The following is a 13,353-nucleotide window of genomic DNA, read 5'->3' on the forward strand; positions in this document are numbered from 1 at the left end:
TAAAACAAGGAAATCATATTTGTTATAGGGTTGGCATGGTGGCTTTTTGTCGATTTTGGTATTTCACCCTTGACTGAATGCAATTTAGGGCAGGAAGTCTTAGCTGCTACTAATCACATGAATTATCCAACACCAGAATTTCAAATAAAACAAAAAAGCCTATGACTAACAAAAAGGAAGCTGAGTGCCATGGTCTAGTTGACAAGGTGGTGTTTGGTCATAGGCTGGCAATAAAATCTAAAAAATCTAAATAACTAAAAATCTACTGCAAAAATTATTCCACCAGCATCTTCTTATTTCAGATATGCTGACTTTATTTTTCACTTAAAATTTTCACTGTTTCAGAGAAACAGATTCTGAAGGTAGGACAAGTTTAATAAGTTCTACAACTACAGAAGTTCAACTAAATATATGCACAGAAATTTTTAGATATGTGTTTATTTCCACAATAAAAGGCAGAAATTGAAGCAACTTGGACAAAACCTAGAATTCTCTGTTTATTTCACAATAAATACAAACAATTAAGGAAAAATACTGTTTTTTCTGAAGAAAATATGTTTTTTCTAAGCTACACAAAAAATATGAAAATACTGTTGTACATGTCAATATATTTTTCACATTTCTAAATGTGATTATTTTGAAATAATCAGAATTATTTACTTTAAATATTAAATAAACTTAGTTTAAAATTTCCTAAATGCTAGTAACATTCAAGAATTGTTACAGCTCTCAGAAGACGGAAAAAAGCAGGTTGAGTAGTCTCACAAACTCTGAATAAAATACAAACAACATGGAGTTCAGAGGAGGCTGACAGTGGTATGAAGTTACAGGAAGAATGCTGAAATACCAAATTCTGTACACAACAAATGGTAAAGAGTGGAGGGATAGAGCTGTGTAAGTGTTCCCAGCAGGTGTAGGATTTCACAATCAAAATTAATGTGTTGTGGATACTGTGCAACAGCTGAGCCACAAGCCTCAACAACTCAATGGCTCTACTATCAAGCAGTACAGTAGTAGTCAATGAGTATACACTCATGATGAGTAGATCTATTAAGGGAAACACTTCTGACACACTTCTGAAGCCAAAAGGGGAGCAACACTTGGCCCAGAGACTTTACTTCAGATTGGAGACTATTTGTTCTTATGGACTCAAAGTCTGAGAATGCTTAGAGCAACTTGGGTGTATTCCAGGGGCATATCTTCTGAAATAAATCTAGTTCAGAAAAATGCACTAAACATGCACTATCAAAAGAATTGCTCCTAAAACATACCTCAACCCAAAGCAAATGCTGAAACTGATTTACTTGCATGTGCCTGTAACCCATTTTACGTGTGAAGTAAAATGCATTAAGGAAAAACCTCTATCAACCTTGACTGTAGTAATGTTGACTCGGTAAAAGCCCTGAGTTTTGTTTTGGGCATCTGGGAAGTACATCAGTAAATACATAGGAAACACATTTGCAAAACTCCCAGAAAAATGGGGTTGTGGTCCTTGCCAATTCTGTTTTTGTCATGATAGAAATACTTATTCCTAATAATGCAGAAAATGAAAAGCAAAGGATGGTCAGAGTTAATGCTCCCTGAGTCAGCTGGATCTATTTCCAGATCAGTAGCAGAAATACTTAAGTGAACATGTGGGAGAGAACTTTCCTGCACTTATCATTGGTAATAAATGTTGTGCATGCACTACAGTTCCTACAATTTTCAGCAGTACATATACATAAGTGTAAGAAAACACTTTAAATAATTTGCATCCAGGAAAGGAAATGGAGAATTAGAAACAAGAGAATTTGGTACACACAGAACTACCTACATACTGAAGAAGAAATGCCTAGGAATCCAAAGCAAAGTCTACTGCTTTACAAGCAATTAGAGATTTCCTAGAGATATCATAGTAAATATAAACCAAACTAATTCCTCAAAAAACGTTCATGAAGTGAGACATATTCTGTGTTTCCCCCTAATGGATCACTAAAGAATAAAATAACCTATATCAAACCCCAAGAATCAACTCCAGCTTTAAGATAAAATTAAGTACTACAGTGGTCCAGACCCAAGGAGTGGTAATTCATTTTATGCGTAAATAAGAACTTTTTTCAGAATGCAAAGAAAATAAGATTTTAAATAAAAGAGAAAGAATAAATTGCAGAGAAAATTATTATTTCATAATAGGTGAGATACTGTGCTTCATTAAAAAAAAAATTCTTAAGAATTAGAAAAATACTTGGGTAATCAAACTGATGACGAGCAGAGAAAAATAATCAGCAATAAAATGCAATAGGGAAATACTTTGGAAATTACCAGTACTACAGATTATGAGTTCCAAGTGACCATGCTTTTTATGTGGATAAGGATATTAAGAAGCTGGCTAATGAACGTACCAGACTAATTTCAAATTATATTGAAAAAGAAATTAAAAACACTGGGAATGCACCAGGAAAATAATTGTATGTGCTTCCTTCATGGAAGTAAATAGATTCAGCTTTTAGTAAAACAAGGTATATACTACAGAGAGAACATGAGAAAAACCTCTTCTATGAAGATCTTGAAAAAAACCAAAATCACAGTATGGGTCTATCAAGCACTGATTAGAGCTACAACTCTGATTTCCTGAGATTGTGACAAACTGGGCTGCTACCACGAGTAGGGTAGATCCTGTACTAAATATTCAAAGTATCAGTGGCAAAATTACCCCAAAAGCTGTTAAATACAGATAGAGTGCCCCACAAATGGTATCCTGAATCAGAGATAATGTATTGTGCTGAAAACCAGCGTCTGGCATCTTTACACTTAGCCTGATATTTATTTTGAACTTAACTGAAAAAATGAGGCTATGCTAAAAGATTCATTAAAATTAATGAAAAGAGAGTATTATACCAAGCAAGGACAGGGACTTAATGAGAGACAGGAGACTCACTGGGTGAAACATAAGAATTCTATTTAGAAAGTCACTAGTCACTGACTCCTATAAGGAGCTGCTGAGGGAGGTGGGGTTGTTTAGTCTGAAGATGAAGCTCAGAGGAGACCTCACTGCTCTCTACAACTCCCTGAAAGGAGGTTTTAGCCAGGTGAGAGTTGGGCTCTTCTCCCAGGCAACTACTGACAGGACAAGAGAGTATTGTCTTAAGCTGCACCAGGGAAGGTTTAGGTTGGACATCTGGAACGAGTTCTTCACAGATGGAGTGATTACACATTGGAATGGGCTGCCCAGAGAGGTGGTGGAGTCACCACCCCTGGAGGTGTTTAAGAAAAGCCTGGATGTGGCACTGAGTGCCATGGTCTAGTTGACCAGGTGGTGTTCGGTCACAGGCTGGACTCAATTTCAAAGGTCTTTTTGAACCTAGCTGATTCTGTAAAAGATTCAAGGGAAGAAAGGGAAATGAAAGAGAGAAGGAATAAGAGAAGACAAGTGAGAGAGAATATGCTGATTTAAATCTTTATTTTTTATCAATGATGAGGAGAGATATTTTAGCACACTGTGGAATAAGCAGGGTAACATCTAGACATGAAGACCTGATATAATACATTCTGCAATAAAATCAAGAGAGACACACCACAAAGGTGTTCTGAAACACACTTCATACTTCTCCTAATTTACTTCTTGTAATCAAAAAGCATTAAGCTTGCTAAAGTAGTATAAATATCTCTGATAATGTATAAACGGCCAAACTTCTGTGATTGGAAAAGTATTATGGTCTACAGCTATGATCTACACATACTCCTTTAAGTCAAGGAATTTCACTTTGTCTGTCTTTATCTGAAATCATAATAATACCAGTTCCAATACCAGACATATCCCCTTCAACAGAGAAGGGAAAACAGTGTTAGAGACATAGGTAAACTAAGCTGGTCTCTAACAGTTTAGAACAAAACTCAACGGAGAAATTTAAATGTTGATAGCCAGCAGTCCTTAGAAATCAATTGGTCTTGGATACAGACCAGGAGAAAAGATGCCTTGAGAAAAATGGCATTACAATCTTCCAAAATATTCCTTCAAACCAAACAAGACATATTACATTTTCCAAGCTTTTCTAGAGGTCATTTTCAGGAGTGAAATCTGCACATTTCCAAGCAACTCTGATAACTGTTAAAGAATGCAGGCTTTTCCCAGCTCACGTGGATACAAGCTCATTTCCCAGCTCATTCTAGGATTTAAGAAGAAATTTTTGAAGAATTTGTGTAATTAGGAGTAATGCACTCTAAAATTGTAACAGCTACCTGTTTGACTTAAAGTAATACCATAACAGATTTCTCCATTTCTAGAGACAAACTTAGTCAATTTTCTACCAAATTGGCAAAGATTTTCTCATTAATACCTAGGAATAATGATACAGTATCTAAATTCTTGCAATGATAAAGACAATTTGATGCCATGAACACATTGTGGGTTTATGATCCTCACAAATAAGAAGCCTTGACAGCATCAGAATGTTTGGGTAATTCCTGAAAGACCTCAGCCCATTTCTAATGTTTGCTTTATCTTTTCGGGTTTTTTAACTCCCTTTTCTCTCTTCAGAGTAAATTTTGAGTAAAATTTACATAGAGCATTACCTTGTTCTGCTCAACTGTACCTCAGAAGATTCAGACTTAATACCATGCCTCTAATACATTTTCTTATTAAGGAGACTAACAAATCTATTTAATTCTCGAAACATTAAGTAAAATCAGCTTAGGAACTACAGCAAAATTTTTATAGGAGTTTATCAGTGATACTAAAACTAATCTGTCTGGGAAGAGTGCATCTTTTCTTTTGTTCAAAAGAAAGGCTGAACTATGTCAGAAGGCCTCGTGGCTTCCTCGTTTTTGGCAGAGGGAGGGTATCCGTAACTCATGACTTCTTTGTCAAAGTATTAGAATCCACATATTGTGAAGATATGTGGACAACAATTCACAAATAGGCACATATGCAAGATGGTTGCCTTCAGAAAAAGATCTCTTTCCAATTATTCTCTTCTTCTTGGCACTGGAAATCCTATCTTCCATTATGATAGCCAATGCTACCAGCAAAAAACCAAAGCAAATACTAATGGCACAGCTTCAAAGATGTTTAAAAAAACTTTTGTTGTAACAATTCAGTTGCCATTTTTTGTTCAGGTTCAGTGTCCTCCTGCTCTTTCTTCAAAATATTTCTCCCCTAGAAACTTGTCTTTGTTCATCTTTGCTTTTTAAAATACATTAGTCTATGCAAAACCGCAGTGCACAAGCAAAGAAGGAAATAGAGTATGAAGAAAGTGGCACACAAAATAGCAATTAGCTGGAAAATGACAAACCACAGTAAGTCCACGATACTTGAATATTCCAGTTCAAAACACAGTAGGTGTCAACAGCAAAAGTCAAAATGCCAGTATATTCAATAAACCAACAGCGTAGAAAAGACTCTTTTTTTTTAGAATCCATGAGCAGTAACTATTACACTGTGTGAAATGTACATTAAAAAGAGCCTTGGACTTTGTTTCTTTTTCTTTACTGTTATTAAACAACTCATTCCACCCAGTGTGTCAGCTGTATCCAGTTAGTTATTACTTGATTAGTTCACATGAAAGTGGAGAAGAAAAACATTCACAGGAATCCTGATGAACAACACTATGGGATGATTCCTACCATGTTGCTCTGAGATTGTGTGGCCCCGTACATGGTAATGCCATTTGATGGTCCTGCTAATTGCGGCGTATCTGGCTGTATAAATCCTCTTCTGTCAATTAAGCTACAGAATAATCACAATAAAGGAAAAGTATTAGAGACTTTGCTGATCATTAACTATGTCCTCTCAATAAAAATAAAAACTTCCTATCATACAACAGACCTTAATACCTCACCAATACCTTCTAATGTCCCGTTTTAGTCAAATGAAGTACTGGACTTCGTTTTCTACTCATCAGTAAGGTACTTGTTCTTTGCGATACTGCCTGTCATATAAGCATCGCTACTTTTTTGGTTTTTATCACATATACTTAGAAGCTTACCAGCAGATGCCACAAAACCAAAGAATTTTAAACCACAGGTGAAAAAACAAATGACAAAACTCACTTAGGATGCTTTGATTCAGTATCTCTTTTATCTCTTTAAGGTTCTTTTTTTTTGTTTACCAGCTTCCACATCTAAATTGAAACTACTTAATCACAAAATTTAGGAATGAAGAAAAGTTAATCTTTTTGACAGACAACTTAACTTGCCAGGTGTTTCATGACAGCCACTTAACACTGCTTACAGTGTTCCACTGTGCTTACCAAATTTCTTATTTCTAAGAATATACTATGTGGAGAAATTATTAAATGTGAGCAAAAAAAAACCCAAATTGTAAGATATAACCAAATACATAGAATGAAATAATCCAACCTAGTTAAAGATGCCTAAAGAAGTTATATAATTTGTTGCACCAGAATACTGGTTAGACCTATGCTGACAGCCAGGGATCAAATAAAGATTTGAAGGTAACTGTTGAGGACATGTAAAATACATTCTGAATTTGCTAGCATAGGTTTAAAAATGATAAATGATCTTTAACATAAGTGAGGCAAGTTTTGATTATTTACAGATCCTTTCCTCATCTGCATTCCATGCTCAAGGCACTTGAACGTTTTGAATTTTGAGCTGAAATTACTGGTAAGCCACTTTTCCAGAATTTAAGGAAAAAACCTAATATTTAGTGACTTGGGACATAGCTGAGATTAAAAGTAAAAGAAGCAAGCTTATAATTTACATATTACAGTCAGTAAATTTTTCCCTGTGGTCACAAAATACCTCCCCGCAGAACCTCTATATATACATGTCAATGTCTAAATAAGTAATGTTGCTACATGGAATTTAGGAAAAAATGCACAAACTCTGCTAAAACACAGGAGCCACTGCCAGTCTGGTCCAATTGTGTTGCTACTTTTATCAGCCTAATATACTATTTCATATACTGAGAAAAAAGATGTAGTTTTAATAAAGATTTCCATCTGGAGTCAGAAGAATTTGAAGTGTGGCATTGAGCTTTTATGTCACATACTTTTATCAAAAGCAAAATTTCAGAATTAAAAGGTTGGCTTCAGGCAACATCCATATAGGCAGGAAACAGAGACAAAGCTATTCACTCTCACCAGGGGTAACCCTGTAAGTGGAAATCGCTATTCTGTTGTTTCCCCTTTAGGAAATTATGTCAGTCTCCCCTGTTACACTCTGACTGCTCATAGAAGAACTGTCTCTGACATTCCTGACAGCAAAGCCAGAAACCTCACTCCAATTAAACACCTGAGACTCTGGACTATAAAGTCATTTAATTTCTTTCTTCTTGTTCAGATTAATAACTTCACAATTCCAGGCAAAGAAAAACATACTAACCAAGGAGCAGGCCACAGATTTATCTGTAAGTTTTTCTGCCCCTCTCTACAGTGAAACTGGGCCTCAACTGTGTATGTAGTACATGAACTGCCTAATCACTGAGCACTGGAATAAGAAAAGAATTAAGTTTTTCTGGCTGCCAGTTTTATTCCTCTAGTCTCAGCTCTGTACTACATTTTCTTCAAGATGAAAAAACATCTCCAACCTCAAATATATAAATATTTCAGACTTCCAGAGGTGAAAATGTATTCAGCAAACCATTACCCATTACATGTTCTTTGGAATTGCTTTGGTGTAAGACCACCAAAATCAGTTTAATGTATATATGTTAACAGTACTAAATAAAAAAAACCACTGTCCATCTAAAAACAATACTTCAGAGTTAAGAGACAAAAATCAACAATTATCAAGCTAGTTGTAGATTTAAGGTTCCTCAAGTCTCCCCAACTCATGTCACACTTTTTAGGAATGAAAAAGTTTCATAAACTTCCACATTGACCTTCAAGCAACAGCTAACTACTAGAAATTTTTTATTGCTCAAAGTTATTAACTGCAGGGTGAAAGTTCAAATAACAAACAAGTTTATTTCAATTTCAGATGTAATTTTACAAGATTTGATCACTAACTCAGTTTAAAAGCAATTTACCAACTTATCTCTTTACCGCTGAAGAAAAACTTAAAGCTTCTAACGGACACTGATCCAAAACCTCAATTTTGCTGAATAAAATCAAATAATCAAAAAGAATATTTTTTTCATTAATAATCACATGGCTTCATTTATGCTAACAATACTTTTGATAGTCTTACCTTGGAGAGAGGGGCCCACAGAGAGCAGCACAGCAATTAGTAAAGATGTTGCCATAACTGTAGGGATTATAGTTTTCTTTACCTCTTTTATTTGACCATGATCCTTTAATCTGAAGAGATATGAACAATATGCATTACATGTAATACAATACAGAAAATGGCTATGAGAAATTAAGGTTGCACATGCTACTTGCAGAAGAGACCACAGAAAATCCAAAATGACACTTTGCAAACAATTTAAGAGTTCTGGGTTGTTATGAAGGCTGGACCTCATGAGCACATGCTTTAGCTCCATAGATGCAGACAACCCACAATCTCATGAGATCAATATACTCAAAACAGGAATTTCAGCATCTAAACATAATGATCCAAGTTCAATTTTACAAATATTATAGCATGTTTTACAGAAGAGGCTCAATTGCAAAATATGATTAAAGCCAGCAATTGAGCACTTCTTTTCCATACTCTTGGGTAAGTTTGCAAGCTGTGCAATATGACACAACATTATCATCCCTGAAGTTCACAAAAGGTTCTAAAATATCATAAAGCAAATGCAGCAATTGCTACCTTTTATTGCCTATTACATTTTCCCTTAGCTAGTTTTCTTTTCTGTTTGTGAGATACATGAGAGCCTGAGTAAAATGTCTTGCTGTATTCAATTGGGAATTTATGTTTTAAATTAAATTACTGAACAGTTTACTTGATATTCAGACATGTTCCACTGCTGCAGTTCCCTGAAAGTCTATCTTTCAACAATCCAGAAGAGATTTATTTGAGGGAAGAGGGTGGAAGTACACTAAGTCCATCTAGAAAGACAACCTTGAGTAAACCTAATGACTGAGGAATAACTGGGTATCTCATTTGTCTTATTAACAATGTAGATTTCTTCCAAGTCAGGCTACTTGTTCTGATACTTGATGCTGAGGCACAGTTCATTTTGACCCTGCCTGGGAAGTGTTTTTCTGGTTGATTGATTTTACTGTAAAACTTATACTTTTAACTGTGACCTTAATAACAAAACATATTTTACAATTCTAAAGATGCTACTTTTATATCTACCAGATACCTATGAAAAAGGTACAATAGGAAATTACAATAAAATAACTTAAAGCTTGCAGTGCTTTGTTAGATCACTTATTAAATTTCCATTAGCTCCCTAGCTAATTTTATGTACTCCTTTCATTCATTAAACATTTTTCCTTTTAGTTAGGGAAGGACACATGAAGACTCCAAACACAGTTAAACATAATTCAACAGCAAAAAAAAGGAATCCTATATGCAAAATAGACAGCTGTAGAAATGAGAAAGTTGATCTTTAAATTGATTATACACTCCTCGCCAGAGGTTTTGGACCTCAGAATGGCAAAAAAAGTTTCAGAAGTAAGATAAAATAAAGGATGAAATTTTTGTTTAGAGAATTCAACACATTTTTCAAGTTTCACAGTAAGCAATTTTTATGTTAAAGACTATTTACAACTCCCAGCGAAAAGGAGATACTGAAAAGTACTTACTAATCTCCTACTGTATAAAATATACTTGCTTGTCTCCTCCCTCCTGTATTTTCCTATTTCAAGACAGAGATCCCCCATGCATAAACCATAATGGACATAGTATGTATATAATGACCGCATCTTCAAACCACAACATAAAGGTTTTATGTCAAAAAGATTTTATCTGATCTTTTGAATCAAGCAGGACTACATTAATTCTTTCTCTTTCCTACTGAGGTATTCACAAAATGATGCAGACATGCCTGACTTGAGAAAAACCTCCTCATTACTATTTAGAAATACATATTTAGAAATATACTACAAACTTACATCTTCATTTGTTGTTTGATTGGAGCTGATCAAATACGTATGAAAACCTGAGAGGCCAACAATGGACCATACTGAGAAAAAACATACCACAGCTTCCAGCACAGTAATTAGAAGTCAAGGAAATATACACAAATGGGAAAAAAAACCAATAACAAGTAGTTAAAATCACAAAATACAGGGTAGCCCACAAGTCCTTGGAGATCTCTGGAGTACTTCAAAGAGGTCAGCAAAAAAGAAACTCTGGTCATCTGCCTAGGCCAGACACAGCACCACCCCTGCCAGACACAGTGAGCAGTGTGTGTCCCACCAGCAGGCTGCTGCTGTGAGGTGCAATGTCCAGAGTCATTAGCTCAAAACTAAGACAATACAGTTGCTTCTAAACTTTATAGAATCAAGCATAAAGAGGAACTTTCCAAACTTTCTGTAGAAGGCTTTCTTCTACAACTTTTATTTACTTACACAAAACAGCCATGAACTCAGAATACATCTACTTTGAGAATGCTGTTTTCTATAATGCTTCAATATTTTTGGGATTTTTTTTTTTAAGGGAGCATGATTCGACAGAAAAAAAGCTTGGGTTCCCAGAAAAATACATATAATTCATCACTAGGAACAAAATGATGAGAGAAGAATAGGATAAAAATAATCTGTATATTAACCAAATCAACCTTTAGTGAAGTCAGTTTCCAAGACAACGTCAACTCAAAATTTTCCAGAACAAGGACATAGCCTTAGAACACAGAAAATATATCCTTATTAGTGAACCTACCAATAGAAGAAAAATATGACAGCTCCTGACCATTACACAGAGACATCGCTTGGAAATGGCATGGATGGACATAAATACTTGCAATAAAAAAATCCTAACATTAGTTAAAAGTGAAGAGATTTTGTACTGCACAGCTGCTCACCCCTAATTTACTAGGAGATACCTCAAGAGTCTGTACAATCTTCCCTAGGACCTACTTCAATCAGAGTGGTTTAAAGGCAGAAAAGAGCCATTTGCATTCTGAGAAGATCTGCTCCAAAAGCAGCAGGATGACCAAAGTGCAGTGCTGAGCAGCAGGTTCACTGCTCTGCCTCTCATTTCCTCCTCAGGCTGTGTGATGGCAAACCAACACAAGGCAGGAACTCTGACTCTGCAACAGCCACAGCTAAAGCAACGAGTACGAGGGATCATGGGTAAGGAAACAAACACTTGGCAGGGGATTCCAAAACGTGTAAAAGAAGGAAACCGCCCAAAACATCATGCACAACACAGACTGGGCTTTGAAAGAGTAGAAATAGTAAAGAAGGCTGCAGATGAGCACTGTAAGGTACAATCTACACACCAGGAGAAAGATTCACCAGGTCAGAAAAGAAGAACCTTAGAGGGAAAACAGCTCCCTGCAACCTGAACATATCACCAACAGGATGTTCCTCATCACAATTACACTCAAAAAGATACTGAAAAGTGTGTTCTTCCCTCCATGTCATAATTTGTGCTGGGGGAAAAAAAAGGGAATTCCTTTCAGTTCAAGACCTCTTTCAGTTCCCCATAGAAAGGGAACACTTTTCAGTTCCCCAAAACCAACTCAAGAACAGCAGGGGTAGTTCACATCAAATTAACCAGAATCCACTAATTCAATGTAAGTCCATTAACTGTAAAACAAACACAAAAAAGCAATGTTTTCTCAACAAATTACAGCCTTGTAGTCTATTATGGTATAGTATCCTACTGGCATCATACAGTATAATTTTCCCTTAGTATCTCACACAGGGTTGTTAGCAAGATTTAAATGGCCACGTTCTCTGTGCCTGAATCGACTGGCTCCAAAGTAGCATTCCCATTTGGACAATTTAATTTTTTACTGCTGTTAACTGTAACCAAGCTTTTAAATTGTCCAACATATCACTATCAAGCCAGGCATTTCTGCAAGATGTGCTACTAAGCCTTTTAAAGCAGCACATCTCCGGAAAAAAATTATGAATTCCAGGCTATTGTTCCTGTACAAAAATTCTCAAATGCATAGGCCATTCTCTTTTGATTTAAAGAAAACTGAAAGCTATTCTCAGTTTGAAAATAGTTTTAAAGAATTATCTTTTGTAAAAATTGATTGTAGTTGTTTTAATTGGAAGCTACTGTTGTTCTATTCAGGACTGTTTGTTTGTGCTTTCTAAAATTATTTGCGCAAAAAAATTCTGAACATAACTGTGTTTAAAAAGGGAGATTACAGCTCAGTGATTCTACCTGATGAGGACAAGCACACAAAAAATGTATCTGCAGAATATGACACTTGGGAAAAATCCTAGAAAGAGGTGCACAACTATGAACAACAATTTTTTTCTTCCTACCTTTGTGTGGAAAAGCAAACTGTGTGAGGCCCAATGGAAAAATGGGAAAGAATACTTTTTATAGTGTCTTTGTGAGAGTGTCTTTATAGTGTCTTCCCTGTTTAATCAGACAGCAATCATTCAAAACACATACATAAGAAATGGGAAGCTTACTGTTTGTAGAGAAACTAACCAGTGGTTTCATCAGTTTCCCATTTTTTCATTATGTTAGCTGCTTTCTGGCTGCAATCTCACTGAGCAGAAAATATACAGAAGGCTCCCATGAAGTGATAAAAAGTGCATGGAGCATTTACGGAATAGAACCACAGAATGGCTTGGGTTGGAAGGGACCTTAAAGGTAATATAGTTCCAACCCCTCTGCCATGGGTAGGGACATCTTCCACTAGACCAGGTTGCTCAGAGCCCCACCCAGCCTGAACATTTCCAGAGATGGGGCATCAGCCAAACCTCTGGGTAACCTGTTCACATATCTCACCACTCCCATTGCAGAAACTTTGTTATGGCCATCTACACTTGCTCTCTTTCAGCTTAAAGCCTTGTTCTGTCACTACAGGCTCTGCTAAGAAGTCTCTCTGTTTTTCTTATGAGACTTCTTTATATACTGACAGACCACAATGAAATCTCCCCAGAGCCTTGTCTTTTCCAGCCTGAACAACAATTGTAGTCCCTGTGTATGCAATTTACACACTGCTATGCAACTTAATGCAAGTTGCTATTTGAAAATGACTTCTCTAAAAACATAAAGAACAGTTTCAGAAACTTAGTTCTTCAAGGCAAGCATGCTGTTTCTGTTCCAAAATCTACATTTTCTATCCCGAAAATAATCAGCCATTTTGGATACCTTCAGTTGTAAAAGCAGAACAATTCTTGAATATTTTTAGTGAAACCATAGCATGTGTATAGTGCAAAATGTATTTATGAATTCCACCACAAAATATGAAGCACATTTAATGAACATGGAAACTACAGATCTTTGTCAAGAGCACTGCTCTGCAAAACATGAAGAATAAAAACCACCCCAGGCTATAGTCTCTTTCCTACCTCCAACATGAGGCAAGAAATCCTATTG

At 35.9% G+C, this 13,353-nt stretch overlaps 1 protein-coding gene across 4 annotated transcripts in view; it reads right to left on the bottom strand.

Moving 5' to 3' along the window:
- The window catches only part of ZDHHC14 (zinc finger DHHC-type palmitoyltransferase 14), a 93,868-nt gene that overhangs the window by 3,768 nt on the left and 76,747 nt on the right, over positions 1–13,353 (bottom strand). For all 4 annotated transcript variants that reach the window (XM_054279397.1, XM_054279395.1, XM_054279396.1 and 1 more), the window contains exons 6-8: positions 9,951–10,053; positions 8,131–8,240; positions 5,602–5,704 (exon numbers count right to left, since the gene is read on the bottom strand). In XM_054279397.1, the coding sequence (XP_054135372.1) occupies positions 5,602–5,704; positions 8,131–8,240; positions 9,951–10,053 (316 nt within the window). The remainder of the gene's footprint in view (positions 1–5,601; positions 5,705–8,130; positions 8,241–9,950; positions 10,054–13,353) is intronic.

Source organism: Melozone crissalis, unplaced genomic scaffold, assembly GCF_028551555.1.
Source record: "Melozone crissalis strain CALT ecotype California unplaced genomic scaffold, PUWL_Pcris_2 ptg000027l_1, whole genome shotgun sequence".
Taxonomy (NCBI): domain Eukaryota; kingdom Metazoa; phylum Chordata; class Aves; order Passeriformes; family Passerellidae; genus Melozone; species Melozone crissalis.